This window comes from Ailuropoda melanoleuca, chromosome 2, assembly GCF_002007445.2.
Source record: "Ailuropoda melanoleuca isolate Jingjing chromosome 2, ASM200744v2, whole genome shotgun sequence".
Lineage (NCBI taxonomy): Eukaryota > Metazoa > Chordata > Mammalia > Carnivora > Ursidae > Ailuropoda > Ailuropoda melanoleuca.
Window position 1 is genome coordinate 29466817 of NC_048219.1, and position 18456 is coordinate 29485272.

Consider the following 18456-nt stretch of genomic DNA (forward strand, 5'->3'; position numbering starts at 1 on the left):
TTTTTATGTCTTCCTCAATATCTTTCAAAAGTGATCTATAGTTTCTAGGATATAGGTCCTTTACGTCCCAGAACCATTTGTTAAAAGGCCATCCTTTCCCCACTGAATGGTCTTGGCACCCTTGTCAAAAATCAGTTGACTACACTTATTTCTGGGCTTTCTATTTTATTCCATCGGTCTGTATGTCCTTATGCCAAAACCACACTGTCTTAATTACTATAGCTTTGTGGCAAGTTTTGAAATCAGGAAGGGTGTTATGAGTCCACTAACTTTGTTTTTTTTTTTTTTCTCCAAAATTATTTTGGCTATTTAGGGTCAATCTTTGCTATTTATTTATTTATTTGAGTTTTATTTATTGGGAGCTTGGGTGGCTCAGTCGGTTAAACATCTGCCGCCAGCTCAGGCCATGATCCTGGAGTCTCAGGATCGAGTCCTGCATCAGGCTTCCCGCTCAGCAGGAAGTCTGTTTCTCTTCTGATCCTGCTCCCTCTCGTGCTTTCTCTCTCACTCTATTCTCTGTCAAATAAATAAATAAAATCTTCCAAAAAAATTAAGTTTTATTTATTTAAGTATTCTCTATACTCCATGTGGGGCTCGAATTGACCTGAGATCAAGAGTCATATGCTCTTCTGACTGAGTCGGCCAGGTGCCCCCAATCTTTGCTTTTTAATAGGAGTATTTTGTCTATCAGCATTTTTTAAAGATGTTATTTATTTATTTGAAAGAGAGAGAGAGGGAGAGAGAGTAAGCAGGGGGAGGAGGAGAGGGAAAGAGACAAGCAGACTCTGCCCCTGAGCGTGGACCCTGAGTGGGGGGCATCCCACAACCCTGAGATCATTACCCGAGGCGAGGCAGGTGAAACCAAGAGCCATCGCCCAACCAATCGAGCCACCCAGGCAACCCCTGCCCATTTGCATATTTATTTATTTATTTTTAAAGATAGATTTATTTATTTATTTATTTATTTATTTGACAGAGAGAGAGACAACCAGCGAGAGAGCACAAGCAGGGGGAGTGGGAGAGGAAGAAGCAGGCTCCCAGCGGAGGAGCCTGATGTGGGGGTCAATCCCAGAACGCTGGGATCACGCCCCGAGCGGAAGGCAGACACTTAAGGACTGCGCCACCCAGGCGCCCGCCATTTGCATATTTAAAGACAACATATTTGCAAACTGCATTAGCCTTTTTAAAACCTTTTCAAGATATGTAACATGTATCAGTAAACTATGTAAAGAGTACTACTAATCTCAAGTACAGCCCGATGCATATTTACATATGTAAACTGGTAACTACCACACAGATCAAGACAGATCTTTCCCAGCAGCCCAGAACCGTCCCTTCTGACCTTTTCCATTTGATACCCCTTCTCCTGGGGCAGGATTTCTCCACCTCGGCATTACCGACATCTCGTGTTGTGCGGATGTGGGTGTGGGGGGCCGGGCTCCGCTTGGAAACTCTGGGACTATTCCATTGCTCATCAAACTTCGCATGGGTTTGTGTACTTGTTTATATTGGTATAGACTCATGACTTCTTAGGTTATTCGGTGAACTATAATCTGTTGCTACCGTTATTTATTGTGATACTCAAATTGTCCCCAGTTTGACCAGTGGGATCCCCTTTAAGCAAGATTTGTGTCCCTTTGACACGTCCCCATCGTTCTTTGAGATCTCTCGTTTTCCGGTACCAGATGTCTCAGGCTCGTTCTGTACTTTCCCGCCCAAATCCCAGACTCAGCCATTGCTCCAAGGAGGCTGGTTCCTTTTAGTGGAAAATGGTACCTAGGAGACAAGATCTCGGAGCAAGCCGTGTTCACGACTATTGGTGTCTCTGCCTCTCTCTATTGGCTCCAACCTCCAGAAGCCTCTGGTGGCCGAGATGGCCCTGAACCAAGTTCCAGGCACTTACAGACCCTCAGAAGGAAAGAGGCCCATTTTCTTTTGGGTTCCCCTCAGTGCTGTTAAATAAGGGGCTCTATTGGTCCTGTTCAGCCCAGTGTCCATCCCTGCACCAATCACTGTGGCTGGGGTCATGGGATGCTTTTATTGGTCAAGCTTGGGTTCCAGGCCCACCCCTACCTGAAGAGGGGGTGATGGATGGGCTTGCATGATCCAGCTTCACCTAGGTACATGGAAAGGGTAGCCCGCAGGGGAGAAGGGCCTCCTTCACCAGAAGACAGATGAGGAAATCTAGGGCTGACAAAACAGGTATCTACTATCGCAAATCAGTTTAATTACACACTGTGATTGCAGCTGAAGGATGAGAATAGGCTGATGCTGAAGAGAATGGGTGAGCCCTCCTTTCCGAAGGTCAGGGAGGCCTCTCCAAGGAGGGGCAGGCAAGCAGAGATGCAAAGGAGGGGAGCCCTAGCTGGGCAATGGGGTGTGGTAGTGGAGTGGCCCAGGTAGAGGAGACCACCTGTGCAAAGACCCTGACGGGGAAGGTTGCCCTGGCCTGGAAGGAGGACAGTGTGGCCAGAGCACGGCAAGCGAGAGGAGAGCAGCAGTAGAGGGGCTGGGGAGGTGGGCAGAGGACACCGATCCAGCAGGGACTCGAGGGTGCTGACAAGAATGGTGGCTTTATGCTCAGTGGAATGGGCTGCCACTGAAGGCTTTCAGGGAGGGCAGCACAGTCCGGCAGCTAGGGGAATAAGGATTGGAGGGGCTCAGTGGGGGAGGGGAGACAGGACTATGACACCAGATCTACCTCATATCTTTACCTTCCCTCTTGTCTCCTTGTCGAAACTGTGACATTCAGGAGTCTTCGAGGAAGTGACCTCATGCCTGGTGGAAGTGCCGGGGAAGAGAGATGATGACAACAAGATGGCTCTGGTATGCTTCCTGCCCAGCCCCCAGCTGACTTCCCCAGGGTGCCCCTTCCCCCTCCCCCACTCTCCCGCGCCAGTGGTCCCTGTGTCTTTGCTCGGCTCTTCTTTTCTCCATGGGACTCATCACCGTCTGGTATACACTACGCTTTACTAGTCCATCTTGGTTTTTGTTAGCCTCTCACGCTGGAATGTATCCTCCATCAATCAGGGATTTTTAAAAAAGATTTTATCTATTTATTTATTAGAGAGAGAGAGAGCACACACGAGTGGGGGAGGAGGGGCAGAAGGAGAGGGAGAAGCAGACTCCCTTCTGAGCAGGAAGCCTGATGTGGGGCTTGATCCCAGGACCCTGAGATCATGACCTGAGCCGAAAGCGGACGCTTCACCGACTGAGCCACCCAGGTGCCCCTAAATCAGGGATTTTGGTCTGTCTTATTCCCAGCTCTATTCCCAGCATCTAGAACAGTGCCTGGCACATCATAGGTGCTCAATAAAGGTTTTTAAGCAACTGAATCAATTGAGAGAGGGTCTCTAAAGGGGGAAGAAAGACTGAAAATGGCCCTTTTCAGGTCACAGTCCCAAGCCAGGTCTTGGCTCAGGAGGCCAGAGAAGGCCGACACCAATAGGACTTGGTGAGGGTCAGTGGGGACAGACTGGACAGGCTGGTGGTCATGAGTGTGAACACATGCTTAGTCAGGGAGACTGGCTGGTGGACGGAGCCTGGAGGTGGGATCCACCCAAACCAGGCCATGCAGGGGGAAGCCCTGCCCTCAGGCTGCTTCACAGGCAAACTCCAGTCCCTGGGATGCCCCAGGTTAGGGCATGGGGAGAGGGTGACAGGACTAATAAGAATCTGGCATTTGGGAGTATCTGTCCTCATCCCACGGCATTCCTCCAGCTGTCCACCTTGTTCTTGCCACACTGGCCTTTCTCGGTTTCTCACACACACCATACTCATTCCTGCCCCAGGGCCTTTGCACTTGTCTTTTCTGCCAGGAGATTTCTTCTCATCTACAAAATGTGCATAATAAAATTGAAGTGAGGCCTGTGTTAATGTATGCACAGCACTGAGCACGGTGCCTGCAACAAATAGGGTTTATTACTACAGTCATTTGACACATTTTGTTGAGTCCCTACTATGTGCAAGGCATCAATTCAGGCACTAGAGATACAAGAGTGAGGTAACATTCTAGTTACTTCAGACCTTCCTCTAGTTCTTCATATGGTTCCCCCTCCCCCCCCTTTTTTTTTTGATGGTTACCTCTTTCTTGTCATTCAGGACTCAGCCCAAATATCAACTCTTCTGAGAGGCCTCCCATGACCATTCAGTCTATTAACTATCCCTCTATCATCACTTTGGCAGTTTATCAGTTGTTATTTAGCAAACCACCCCCAAAACTTAGTGGTCTAAATGTTCACTCCACTGGGGGAATAAGGACTGTGGGGCCCAATATCTCATGATTCTGACATTTTTGGAAAATTTTAATTTTTATTTATTTTTACTTGAAGTGTATACAATATTGTAAGTGAATATTATACAATATAATATATTATATTATATATTATACAATATTATAAGTGAATAAAGTATTATATTAGTTTCAGGTATACAACTTAGTGATTCCACATTTAAATACATGACCCGGTGATCACCAGGATAAATCTAGCTACCATCTGTCACCATACAAAGTTGTTACAATATTAGTAACTATATTCCCTATGTGGTACATTGCATCCCTGTGTCTTAATTATTTTATGATGGGAAATTTGTACCTTTTTAATCCCCTTCTGTTTTGCCCTCTGGCAACACCAGAATGTTTGAACATTCAGAATGAATCTGTTCTGTTTCGTTTTGTTTATTCATTTGTTTTGGTTTTTACGTTCCACATATAAGTGAAATCATACGGTATTTGTCTTTCTCTGGCTGACTTATTTCACTTAGCACTATACCCTTTGGGTCCATCATGTTGCACATGGCAAGATCTCATTCTTTTTTATGGCTGAATAACATTCCATCGTGTGTGTGTGTGTGTGTGTGTGTGTGTGTGTGTGTGTGTGTGTGTATAGATCTCGCACATCTTCTTTATCCGTTCGTCTATTGATGGACGCTCAGGTTGCTTCCGTGTCTTGGTTATTGTAAATAATGCCGCAGTCAGCATAGTGGTGCCTGCATCTTCTAGAATGAGTGCTTTTGTTTTCTTCAGCTGAATACCCAGAAGTGGGCTTGCTGGATTGTATGACAATTCTGAAACAGTCTGGGCTCAGCGAGGTGGCTCTTCTCTCTGTGCTGTAGACTGAGGTCACTCGGGAGCAGGGGCTGGAACATCCAAGATGACCCTCATCTTCCACATGGTGTCATCAGTCCATATCTAGCCCGGCTTCCTTGCAGCACGGTGCCTGGGCTCTAAGAAAGAAGAGGCGGCCAGTTCCCTTAAAGGCTAGGCCAAGAATTGGCGCATTATCACTTCATGGCATTCTGTTGGTCCAAGCCAGTGGGAAGATGAGCCCCGATTCAAGGGCTCTCTGTCCTCTTGATTGCAGGGGCAAAGAACGTGTGGCCTCTCGAGCCCACCACACTGCCATCAGGGTCCCTTGCTTTGCTTTCTTCACTACATGAAGTTAGTTTCTCTATTTCATGAGTTTTTCTTCTTCTGCCTTAAGATAATGAGGACTCATAGATTAGTTGGACATCAGTAAAGGCATTCCCCTCTCTCAGGTGGCAGGATGCCTTCACCTGACTTGGATGTGCCCTTAAGAATGGATAGTAGAAAGCCCTTGAAAGGTATTATTAGTCATGGGATTTCGGCGGGAGGTGTCAGCACCTCTTCCGTCCCATCAGTTCCTGCCTCCTCTTCCTTAAGAGAGGGAGACTGGAGAGGGGGAGTGACTTGCAGTACCTGAAGTCTGGTCCTCTTCCAAACGTTGCCCTTTAGGGATTATCCAGCTCCTCCCCCACTGCCACCACAGTCTTCCCCAATCTGCACCCCACCCCAAGTGCCCCTGTGGTTTCTCATTTCTCTGGAGCCAATGCTGGGGGCTGGCAGCTGGGGACGAGATGGTGGTGGCTGGTGGGGGTGTGCGGGCCGTCCCTGAGGACGGGGGTCAGTGTGGCTCTCACCCTGTGGCTTTGCCCTCTCTGCCTCCAAGGTGGAGAATGCCATCGCCCCCCAGAAGTGCCAGGAAGGGGAAGGAGAGAAGAAGACCATGATGAAGAAGATGATGGTGTGGGAACCCCGTGCGGGTCTGTGGCATTGGGTGGGGAGGAGGTGGGAGTCCCAGTCCACCCCCTGATGAGACAAGGCTTGAGATGGGAGGAGGACAGAGGAGAAGGCAGGATGTTTAGATGTGAGCCTCGGTCCACCTCTAACTGCCCTCCAGCCCCCTGGGGGAGCTCGGCAAGCTATTTTCCTTCTGTGAGCCTGGCTCTTCTCATCTCCTCAGTACCTGTGATAATGCCTGGGCATGGGCTCGCTTGTTGGGAAGATGCAAGCCAGTGGTGAGATCACTGTAGAACCCTAGCCCCTGGGAGCAGTCGTTATTATTTAATACATTCTTTCCCCCAGAGATTGCTCCTGGTGGGAAACTTCCAAGAGTTTCCTTACCATTTTGCAAAAATACATTCACTTCTCAGTTATCTACTGGAATGGTTTGGGCCACTGAAGACCCCAAAATTGTATTTAGCTTTGGATCCCTTAAAGAGATCAAATCCTTGCCCTTGATAACTTAATTCAACAACATTAATTGAGCACCTATTGTGTGTAGATGGGAGATCAAAAGTGAGAAGTAATTAGGACATTTTGCTTTTATTTTGTATTTATTTATTTTGAAGATTTTATTTATTTATTGAGGGAGCAAGTGAGCGAGCATGAGCAGGGGAGGGGCAGAGGGAGAGGGAGAGGGAGACCCCGCTCAGCAGGAAGCCCAATGCTGGGGCTCAGATCCCAGGATCCCAGGATCAGGGCCCGAGCTGAAGGCAGATGCTTAACCGCTGAGCCACCCAGGCGCCCCTATTTTTTATTTTTAAAGATTTTATTTATTTATTTGAGAGAGAGAGTGAGCTCACAAGCTGAGGAAAGCGCAGAGGGAGAGAGACAAGCAGACTGCACTGAGCAGGGAGCCCAACGTGGGGCTCGATCCCACGACACTGAGATCATGACCTGAGCCGAAGGCAGACGCTTAACCCACTGAGCCGCCCAGGCACGCCTAGGACATTTTAAAAGGAATTCACGTGGACCCCCTTCAAGAGCCATTCATGGCGTTTTGGGCGGGCAGTCCATGGCTTAAATACACCTCTTTACCGTGAGGCCGCTGAAGCCGGTCTTGCTGGGCCCTGTGTGTGGGGTGCGGCTGGCTAAGGTGTGGGATGTGTTTGGTGGCCTTGAATGGAGCTCAGGACAGGGTTTGAGCCATGAGCTGGCTCCCCCACTGGAGGCCTGCGTGGTGTGGAGGGGGGAGTTCTGTCCAGGCTGAGGGGCTGCCGCGGCCTGCGCACTCTGCAGAATGGTGGCCTTGCCCCCCTCACTGGCTCCTCTGTGGTCCCCCATCCAGAGGCAGATCCAGGAGGAACCACTGGATTCCCTCTCAAGCACCGTCCGCTGGCAGGCCATGGAGACGCTGACCCAGCTGAGGTGTCCACAGCCCTCTCCCTGACCCCCAGCCCTCTCCCCTTTTGCCTGGGCTCCACCTGTCTCTTCTGGTGCTTGTCCTCAGTGCCCCACCCACTCCTGTGCCTTTTCCTTCCTCTCCCCCCCCCCACACCCACTTGCCCCCTCCCCACCTCATCTTGCTCAGGCCACGCCCAAGCCCCCAGCTAGGCGCCCTCCTCCCAGCCCTGCATCCTTAGCTCCCTGCCACCGGCCACGGGCCCCCTCCCTCACTGCATGCCCTCGCTTTCTGTCTCTGCCAGTCACACGCAGCCCGTCCTGGGTGGGCAAGAAAGATCAGAGCTGGTGAACACGTGCGTGAAGAGTGTGTTCTCCCTCCCCTCTGTGCAGGCCATGCAGGAGAAGGACAAGGCTGAGGCTGAGACCATACAGGTGAGTCGGCAGGGCGGTCAGTGGCCTTAGAGTAAGGTGCATTTCTGATCTCCCAGTGGGGAGAGAAGGAGCGTTCCAGAAGGTGGATGTAAATCTTCACGCTCCTACTCAAGCTGCATGACCTCACCTCTCCTGGCCTGAGCAGGCACTTGATAAATATTTGGTGAATGAGTGAATCTTCGGAATAAGGGATTGTTCATTTGAGGTGCTCTGTCCCCTTGTGGGTCTTGCCCTAAGAGAGGGATGTGAGCATGTGTTGGCATGGCCTGTGGAGGTGGCAGGGATTAGGAGGAGGAGGGCTGAGGACTGGGTAAGCTACGGTGAGGCCTAGCTGGGGGGAGGGTAGAACATCAAGGGGCTCCTGTGAGCATCTTCCAGCCTTGGTGGGTGGTCCCGGAAGTGGGCAGAGGTGACCCTTAGTGCAGGATGTAGGGTCAGTGGGGGAGGTTCAGGGAGAGGTGTTTCCGCCCAGAGGGAGGCACATTCACTCATCCTTTCATTCAGCAAATATGCACAGTGCCCACTCCAAAACTATCAGGGGCCGGGGGATACAGTAGAGGGAGGGCAGCAGGGAGATGGACATTGTCAAAGAATCATATGAATAAATGCACATTTGTAGCAGTGGTAAATGTCGCAAGCAAGAAGTACTTGGGGCTATAAAGAGCCTAGGATGGGTGTTCTGGCCTAGGTGGGGGTGAGGGGTCATGATGCTGCAGCTGAGAGGTTAAAGAAGAGCTAGTTAGCTGGTGTGGGGGGGTGGCAGAAAGAAGGGCATGCCAGGCAGAGGGAACAGTCTATTCAATGGCTTGAGGACAATGGGAACAAGGTGACTGCAAGGATGACAAGGGAGCCATGTGGCCGGAGCCCAGTGGTTGAGGCAAGAGTGCTGGGAAGCGAGGCTAGAGGGCAGTGGGGGCCAGACCACACTGGCAGCAGGAGGGCTCTGGGTCCCAGGAGGTGGTGCACTGAGACGAGACCCAAAGAAAAGGTGGGGGAATCCCTGCTGCCTGGGAAGAGAGCAGGCAGCCCTCTTGCAGTACCAGGCCCAGACAGCAGAGGTCAGTGCTGAGCAGTGATGCGCCGTGGATGGAGGGAGTTGCCAAATGGGGCCGGCTTGGTGGTTGCGGGGTAACCTTGGTGTGCACAGACTGGGGAAGCCTGGACAAGGACAACCTGGGAGACAGACAGATGTGACGAGCTGGCAGAAGGAAAGGAGGCAGGAGACAGAGGGTCTTCCCCGAGTGGCTCAAACCCTCTCTTCAGCCTTATGTGTATGTAATGCCTGCACCTTCCTAAGGTCTTAGGACTTAAGGACCTAAGGACCTCTGGGACTGCAGTGTGGCTAAGGGAGAGGGGACCTGGGCAGGGGAGACATGGCTCCCTGCAGGTGCAACTTGGAAAATCTATTTGGGTCTAGGAGTAGCAAGCAAAGAAAGCATCGGAGAACTTTCCAGAGACAATAATAGAAGGAAGGCGGGCCCTCCCGTTCCTTGGGCTCTTACAGCTCTAGTGCCATTGTCCCACCCATCTTCTCATTGGTTCCTCATGACTCAAAACCACCTTGTCCTGTTAGCTTGGACAAGGGCATCCTCATTTGCAAAATGAGAAAAACACTTTGAGGGGCACCTGGGTGGCTCAGTCGTTGGGTGTCTGCCTTCGGCTCAGGGCGTGATCCTGGCGTTATGGGATCGAGCCCCACGTCAGGCTCCTCTGCTGGGAGCCTGCTTCTTCCTCTCTCACTCCCCCTGCTTGTGTTCCCTCTCTCGCTGGCTGTCTCTCTCTCTGTCAAATAAATAAATAAAATCTTAAAAAAAAAAAAAAAAGAAAAACACTTTGAGGACAAAGTGATATGGTTGTGCAAATCACCAGGCACTGACCTGGCCCATGGTAGATCCTTAGTCAATGTCGGAGCTCCTCTTCCTCCTCCTTTAACATAGGACTGCAGGGATAGTAATCACCAATTTCCTTTTTTTTTTTTTAAGATTTTATTTATTTATTTGAGAGAGAGTGAGAGTGGGAGGGCGACAGGGAAGGAGAGAATCCCAAGCAGACACCGCACTGAGCACAGAGCCCGATGCCGGGGTCAATCCCAAGACCCTGAGATCATGACCTGAGCCAAAACCAAGAGTCCGTCGCTTAACCGACTCAGCCCCCCAGGCACCGTGCCGATCTGTTGATAAGGAAACTGTAACCCAAGGCGGGGAGGGGGGAGTAATTTGTCCAACATCACACCTCAAGTTAGTCTCCGAGGAGGGGCCGGAAAGCAGCTCCCGTGGGCCCGAGTGCCCCTCGTCCCCTGGCCCATAGCCGGGGTTGCAGGCCGGGTCTGCTCCAGAGCCTCCTAGCGGCTTGGTCCTCCTCCTGTCCACAGACACTTTACCGTCAGACCCTGGAAGCCCTGCAGACACTGCTCAAAGCCCTCTTTGTGGAGGACCCCACTCCCGCCGGACTGAAGAGCATCTTGGAGGTGTGGGGGCAGGGAGGAGCGCAAGGGCAGAGGGGAAAGGAGAACGGGCCCGGAGCGGTGGGGAGGCTGTGCCCAGAAGGAGTGGTTTGACTTCTGGATGTCACCTTGTGCTAGCATTCTGCCCCCGGGGCCCTCTTACAGGCCCTGTTGCAAACTCCGTCCCCATCACTCTCCCTGTGCCCTGCTCCTGCTCTAGCAGCCTCCATAGCTTTGCCTTTTCCATTCTCATCCCTCCCTCTCTCTTCTATCCTCATGACTCTCCACCTATCATCTCTCTCCTCGCTGACTTTCATCCTCCCACTGGTCTTCCAGTCCTAGCCTCAGCTTCTGGACCCCATGTCTCCCTATGGTCCAGGAGGAGGAGGAGGGGGGCAGTAGACAGTTGCCTCTATGCCCTCCTGGAAGCTTCCTGCTGACTGGTGAAGGCTGACCTGAGTCTCGCCCTTGTCCTCACAGCCCCTGGGGCCCTGGATGAACTCCGGGAAGGCCCATGAGCGAGCGCGGGCTGTGAACAGCAATGTCTCTGTGTTGAACCACACGCTTCTGACTCTGCCTTTCTTTGTGAGTGGTCCCTGGGAGGGGAGGACACTCTTGGGGAGAATCTTCTTGGCTCTAAGGGAGCCGGTGCATCTGTCCCGAGGTTCCCAGGTGGCCCTTGTCATCTTCAGAGGCGCTCCTATCAGGGCCAGACCATCCAGCTCTGTTCACTAATTACATAAGAGTATCGCATAATAGCATTGAACCTATAAGACTCAGTCCCTGAAGTTACGACACAAACAGATGTCGTCGGGGTTCCCGGCGCTCGGGCTTCTGCTGGGGAGGCTCATCCTTCGCATCGGGGATCCTGACGAGCAGATTGGCCGGGAGGCTCTGGACGGCATCATCATCCTCTACACCATCCTGGAGCTCCCAAGACGTAAGTCCTTCGGGGTGCCTCGGAGGCAAGACTTCTAGGGGGTGCTCAGACTGGGGATCGGCCGGAGCCTTGGCAGCAAGGCACGGGGAGAAGATGGAGGAGCCCAGCACAGGGGCCGACGGGGTCTGCAGAAGCCCACAGTCCCCACAGACCCAGAGCGCAGAGGCTACAAACAAACCTATTTTGATTGAAGCCGTCCTGCTCTCTGAGCCCCTCCTTGTCCTTCCAAGCATAATCTCTGGCTCTCATTGTTACATGCTTACGATGGCCCTGTGCACACGCAGGCATGGTGGCCCTCATGTGCCAAGAGCAGGGCAAGGCTGTGTCTTCGTCACCACTGCATTCCCACGGTCTAGCCCTGGGCCTGGGCACATGGTGGGTGCGCAGTGGGTGTTTACTGAGTGAATGAACAAAGAACAGGTCCCACGTTAGAATCGGAGTGGCTACAACCAGTAGACCCAGGTTAGGGAGCTGGGGATGTGAAATGGGCCGACCCAGTCACCGGGCTGGCACTGTGCCCAGAGGTGTCCAACCTCAGTGGCTACCTGCCCCCTTCCTTTCTCCATGATCCCAACCATCGGCCTTTGCATGTTGTGTGAACTTCCCCGGCTCCGGAGCCAGAGTGACCTAGCAATCTGAAATCACAGTTAACTGGTTATCCCGTATTTTACCTGGTGACCCCAGACCCACACTCTCAAGGGTGAGGTGGTTGTCTGGGCCCCCTGAGTAGAGGGAGCAGCAAAGCTGGGCTATGAACTTGGGTCTTTCTGATTCCGGGTCTCAAACTTCTTTCCTTTACGAATAACCCACACACTGGGTCCATAAGTTCCCTCTGCCTCGATGGCCCTTTCTTGTGTTTATATCTTATATACCCCCGGGGAACCAGGTAGGACCCAGGCCAAGTCTCAGTAAGGCCTTAGGAAATGAGCCTGAAATGTGTTTCCTTCAACAGAAAGCATGAAGCCACCTTGTGCCAGGTCTAGTCTAGGCACTGAAAACACAGCAATGAAGTCACATAATCCTCCCTGTTGCACTGCCCTTCTCATTGTCAGGAGACCATGAACAAAATAAACAAGTGATATATGTAGTGAAGTCAGATAACGATGAGCACTAAAGAAAATACATCAGAAAAGGGGCTTTGGGAAGGCCAGGGTAGGGGGTTGCAATTTAAAGAGAATCACCAGATACCTACAGCAGAAATCAAACCGACATCTCACCGGTGGGACGTGGAGCCACTGGAACGCTCGTGCGCTGCAGGTGGGCACATAGTGGGTCCCACTGAAAACTGTTTGGCAGCATCCCCTGAAGCCAAAGCTACAGCTACCCTAGGACCCAACAGGTACACTCCTGGCTACATACTTAACAAATGTGTACATACATTCACCAAAAGGCACGGACTAGGCATACCAGAATGTTCATAGCAGCACCAATAGCTGGACACGACCCAGACGTCCATCAGAAGTAGGTGAGAGAAATAAACTGTACAGTATTCACCCCACGGGAAATGAGGCAGCACCACGGACCAACGAGCTGACGCTCTTTGCAACAGCGTGGATGGCTCTCACCGCATGATGTTGGGGGAGAGCCAGGCACACGGGAGAACACAGGAGAACATGCCACATGGCGTCCAGCAGCAAGAAACTCAGCTTGTGGGTTTAGGAGTCAGAACAGTGGTTACCTGAGTGTGGGGGGGGGGCCAGGGATGGGAAGGAGAGCGAAGAGGGGCCTCTGGGGTACTGATCATGTTCTGTTTCTTGACCTGGGAGCTGGTTACCTGGATGTGTTCACTCCGTAAAATCGTACCAAGCTGGTTATCTATGATTTGTGTACTTCCTACATCTATGTGTAAAAAAAAGTTAAAGAAAAAAAAAAAAGGTGGTCGGGGCTCACTGAGGCTTTCTTCTTGCAGGAGCCAGAGATAAGGGAGAGACCAATAAGGAGGAGCTGTATGAGAGCAACAAGCGGTTCCTGGGGCCCTACAACCCTGTCAGCCCATGCCAGAATATTCTGCGTGTGATTGCGGTGACTGCCCGCTGCCCACCAGCTCTGGGCCTTCCTGGGAACGGGGGAGAGGGGCAGTGCCAGCCCACCCCAATGTCTTCTCCCCCCCTTCCATCTTTCCAGGCTAAAAGTCCCCTTTAAGGAAGCCTTCCCCAACCACACGGGGCCCACCCCGAGTGCCTCCTCCTGCTCTGGTCTGTGCCTAGAAGCATGTTATTCCATTCTGGGGGCAGGGGCCATGTCTCCCCTTCTTTTGTAGCTCCTGCCCAAAGGCTTGGCTACCCGCAGAGTCTGCACGGCCTGCCCTGCTGCCCTCTGCGTGTATCTGGTGGGGGCTGTGCATGTGTGTGTGGCTCAGTATCTCTGTGTCTTTGTTCCAGGAGTTTGGAGACTTCCTGGGGCCCCAGCAGGTAAAGGACCTGTTGCTAGCAGCCCTGGAAGGCTTGAAAGGCAGCTCGGAGGCCCGGGGGAAGGACTCCGGGGAGATGATGCAGCTGGCCTCGGAGGTCACACTCAGCTCGGTACTGGAATGGTACCGCCACAGGGTGCTGGAGGTGGTAAGCTCCCTGGGGGCAGGGGCTGAGCCGGGAGACCCCACAGGGCCTGCTCAGCCCTCGGGACCAGCCATCTGGCAGTGGCAGGGTGGGGGGTGTGGGAACCCCTAAGCACTGGGGGCAGGGCAGGGGTGGTGGTGGCTGAGTTCTAGGTCCCTACCACTTGCAGGTGAGAAAGAACTCACTTACTGATCTGGTGGGGGGTGGGGAAGGCAGTGAGAACAACTGGCTGTCTCCCAGGGAAGGAACAGTGCGCTGCTCCCCTCCTCCCTATCTCTCTCCTGTTGCCTTCCTCTCTCTCTCTCTCTCTCTCTCATCTCCCCTGCCCCTTATCCTGTCACCTCCACGTCCTTCCTCCTCCCCTCTCCCTGCTCTCCCCATGTCTGGGCTTCACCTGGCCGCCTGGCCGCTCACGGCTGCTCTGGCTGTGCCCCAGATCCCGGAAATCATGCAGGGCATCTACGCGCAACTGAGCCACATCCAGGAGCCGCGGGCCCGCGAGGTGGCCCTGCTGCCCATCTCCCTCTTGGCCAGCTCCTTCATGACCGAGGTGGTTGTGGCCCTGCTCACGTGCCCCCTCCCACTGGACAGGTACCAACTGAGGGGTTCCCGCCACCACACCTCAGAGGGTTGGAGCAGCCCCCATCCTGGGCTGGGAGCCTGTCCTCCCACCCAGAGCAGGCCCTGGCCCTCCCAGCTGGCCCCTTCTCCATCTGATCTGTGGTGCTTATGACAGCCATCAGGCACTTCTGACCCACTGCTGGATGTCCGTGCAGAGCACGGATACCTTCTCTCCTTAGTACAACCCCACTCTGCAGGTAGGAAAGCTGAGGGGAAGTTCCCTGTCCTCGGCATCCAGTGAGCAAGCAACAGCATGAGGTCCTAAACTCAGATTTGACCAACTCCAAGCCCAGAGCTCTAAGGATGCCATAGAAAGGAGGCCTGAGTGTTGGTCCTGACTCTGCCTCTAGCTGCTGTGTGGTTTGGGGAATTTACTTGCCCTCTCTGGGCTTCATTTTCCCCCAGAGGCAAAAGGGGGAAATACTCCCTGCATGATTCCCACTCCAGATGGCTTATGGTGACAAGCAATGTAGCCAGCTGGGCTGAGTGTTTGCCCAGGGCCGGACTGTGCAGGGGAATGCTCCCTGCTCTCGGCCTTCGGGGAGCTCGTGGTCTGACAGGGGCAGAGGGCACTGTGGCCAGAGAGACCAGACTGACTGCTCCAGCCTCCCAGCCCAGGAAACACTCCCACCCCTTTGAATGAACAGAACAAGGCAGCAAGTGTGCGGCCCGCACCCTAGGATAGTGAGCGCGTACAGAATTGTGCCGAGCTGTGTGAGGAGCTGTGCTTCTAGTGGGGACAGCTGGCATCATTCATGGAGGCCAGGGAGACCGGCTGGGAAGGTGAGGGCCAGGGGGACATGTCCCTTTGCTCCCACCTGGAAGAATTTCACCCTTTCTGGCCACACTACCCACCCCCCCAGGGGGTTTCTTCTTGGAATCACCAGACCTTCAGAGTCACAAGACTGGCAGGGCCACATCTGACATTGGAGTTGCTGAGCATGTAGGACAGAGCAGTGTCGGGGGCTCCTCCCAGGCGTCCTTGCAGCAGCCCATGCAACAGGCCAGACAGAGCCGGGACAAGATGTAAGGAGGCCCGGCTCTCAGGTGCCATGCCGGTGCTAGCCTGAGCCCGAGACAGATGGCCTTCCATCTTGCGCCCTGGATGCCTCACGCGCCTCACCCTGATCTTGCCTCTGGGCCTAAGAGCTGGACCCTTGGGCTTCCCCGGGGAAAGGGGTAGGAGCTGCCCTGGCTGAAAGGGCTCCTAAGAACTGCTCTCTCTTACAAAAGATCTATAGACTTCGCTCCTGGGGTCCCCACGGGGACAAGCCAAGTCCCAAGAGTCACTGCTCCCTGGGAAGCTCAATGCTACAGTCTCTTCGGTTATTACAGTTAATTTATAGTTCCTCCCAGCCCAGATGCAATTTACCAATTGGGTCATTTTCACCATAAGCAGTGTTGCCTAGCAACATAGTTGACATACTATCTTTATCAGGTTTCCAGGGGAACAGAGCTAGGAAGCTAATGGAAGGTTCAAATGCTCATGCAGAAGGGGAAAGGGGTTCCGTTAACCCTCTCGTGCACCACTGGCTTTCAGCTACCCACAATCGATAGGAATGCCCACAGGCTGGTGCTGGCTGGCCTAGAGGCTTTCCCCTGCTTGGAGTACTGCTTTGTAAGGGGACGGGTGCAGGCACAAATGATATTATGTGACCAATGCAAGGTCCAGGGCCCAAGGGGCCCCCTGGCATAGGGGAATGACCACTGGCTTTGAAGACACCAGACCTGCTCACTTCCTGACTCAGCTGCTCATAAGCTGTGATGTCTTGGACTAATGATTGCACCTTTCTGAGCCCCAACTCCGCATCTGTAATATGGGAGTAACAACCCACCTTGAAGGCCATTTAAGAATTCAGTGAACTTAAATGTCTCGACTATCTTGTTTACATCTATATACCCAGAGATTTGCCTGGTGCCTGGGGTACAGCAGATGCTCCGTATTTGCCACAAAAATTGTGTATAAAGCACTTGGCATGATACCGGGAAATAGGGTTTTCAATCATTGTTAGCCCCCTGCCTCTTAGTGTTTTCTGGACCATTCCTCACTGGCACACCCATGGATACCATTTTGATGGCATCTTCCCTTCTCCTTCCCCAAACCACTGGGAGGCAGGGTGGGCAGAGCACCCTGGTCCCCACTAACCATCTCCACCCCCGACCCCCCAGCAATGGTGCAGAGATGTGGAGGCAGCTGATACTGCGCAAGCCCAGCTGTGATGTCCGAGACCTCCTGGACCTGCTCCTGACCAGCCTGAAGGAGAAGCCCTTCACCAAGAAGGGCCGGGCCTCCATCGTGCCCCTAGCGGTGAGCACCCGCCTCGCCTACCCCATGGCCGAGGGGTCCTGTGCTTCCCACCGCTCCCCTCCTGCCGAGCTCAGCACGCCCCGCTCCTGGTGCCCCGCTCTCAGGTGGCTTGGGCAGGTCGGTCTCCGGCTCCTGTTTGTGACCCACTGGCCGGCGCCGTGCTGCTGCTCCCAGAGAGGGTGGCGGCCCGGGAGGGGGGCCTCACAGACCTGCCCCTGAGAACTGGCTTGGCTACCAGTACTCGTTTGGGACCCAAGCAAGTGACTTCTCCTCTGCGTCTGTACCAGGAATGATAATGAGGAAATCTGCCTTCCGTGGTGGTCATGCAGGTAAAATGAGGTAACGCATTCACTGATTAGTGACGTCACGTGCTTGCTGCCAGGCTCCGAGCTCAGCCCTGGGAACACAGAGGGAAAGGCGGCTCTGACAGCAGGAAGGGGACTGGGTAGAGGGACAGATTGCTCTCTGCCTCTGCCATTGTCACCCTGGTCCTAGCCAGCTGGATAATACCCCTGCTTATCTCTCTGCTTCCACCCCAGCCCCTCCAATCTGTACCACAGCCAAAAAATCTTTGAGGATGCATGTCTGCTCTTCTCAATCCCCTCAATGGCTTCCCATTGCCCTTGAGAATAACACAGTGTTCCTGCCTGTGTTGCAAGGCCCTGCACACCGCTTGGGCCTTACCATACTCCATGGTCCCTCTTACTAGCATGGCCCCAGCCTTGTTCTTTGTCAGAAATTCATGCACACCATGCTGTCTCTGTCACAGGGCCTTTGCACATGCTGTTACCTCTCCTGAACTGCTCTCCGCTAACCTAACTTCTTCTCCTCCCTCAGTTCTCAACTCAAGCATCAGCTCCTCAGGGAAGCCCTCCCTTATCTCCCTGACATGATCAAATCTGTGCATATTACACTTCGCTTCATGTACTTTATCTTCAAGGAGTTTACCCCAATTGTGATTTGATTTGACACTAATGTATGCGGTCACTTGAGTAATCTGTGAGATGCATGAATTCAGTGCCCGAACCTCTTTTGCTCACCGTGATATCCCCAATGGCTGACATACACCTGGCACATAGGAGATGCTCAAGAAAAATTTTGTTGGACTGATTTATTTATTCAACAACATTAGTTGAGCACCTACTATGTGCCAGGCACACTCATGAATTCTGGGGATTCAGTAGAGAGCAAGACATCCTGTTGGAGGGAAGGGAAGGTGGTAACCCCTTTACAGAGGAGGACGCTGTTGCTCAGTCACATCCCAGGTCTTTGCCAAGGTCACAGAGCTAGTGAGTGGTGGGGCCAGGGCTCGAGCCCAGATCTCCTACCTCTGAATCCTGTGCTTCACCACTGGGTCTCTCTGCCTTCTCCCCCAGCACTGAGGTCTACGAATAAGGCATGAGCCTCCATTCCTTCCCTGATTCGGTCATTCATCCTCTCCTCTCTGAGTGTGTGCTAGTGTATTCTTGAGCCACTCGTTTGTGCTTTTGTTCAAGCATAGTTTGAACATGGATACAGTCCAGACTAATTTTTATATCATGATGTTGATAAACAATGTGAGCAAGATTGAGCCAAGAGCAGAGCCCAATGGCATCACTAGAGACTTTTCTCTACAGCGCAGACCGTGTTCTTTGGATACAATCATTATCTTTGGTCTACTGAGAAACGTGAAGGCTTTGAGTCTGAGAGGTTTATCTTAGCTCTGCCACTGCCTCACTATATAATCTCGGT

The 18456-nt window shown here is 52.8% G+C and overlaps 1 protein-coding gene across 1 annotated transcript in view; it reads left to right on the forward strand.

Moving 5' to 3' along the window:
- MROH7 (maestro heat like repeat family member 7) overlaps positions 1-18456 on the forward strand; it is a 50480-nt gene that overhangs the window by 12438 nt on the left and 19586 nt on the right. The window contains exons 4-14 of the mRNA XM_002915751.4: positions 2753-2826; positions 5970-6044; positions 7371-7450; positions 7729-7858; positions 10230-10325; positions 10782-10886; positions 11106-11241; positions 13151-13263; positions 13623-13799; positions 14233-14387; positions 16587-16725. Of these exons, the coding sequence (XP_002915797.2) occupies positions 2753-2826; positions 5970-6044; positions 7371-7450; positions 7729-7858; positions 10230-10325; positions 10782-10886; positions 11106-11241; positions 13151-13263; positions 13623-13799; positions 14233-14387; positions 16587-16725 (1280 nt within the window). The remainder of the gene's footprint in view (positions 1-2752; positions 2827-5969; positions 6045-7370; positions 7451-7728; positions 7859-10229; positions 10326-10781; positions 10887-11105; positions 11242-13150; positions 13264-13622; positions 13800-14232; positions 14388-16586; positions 16726-18456) is intronic.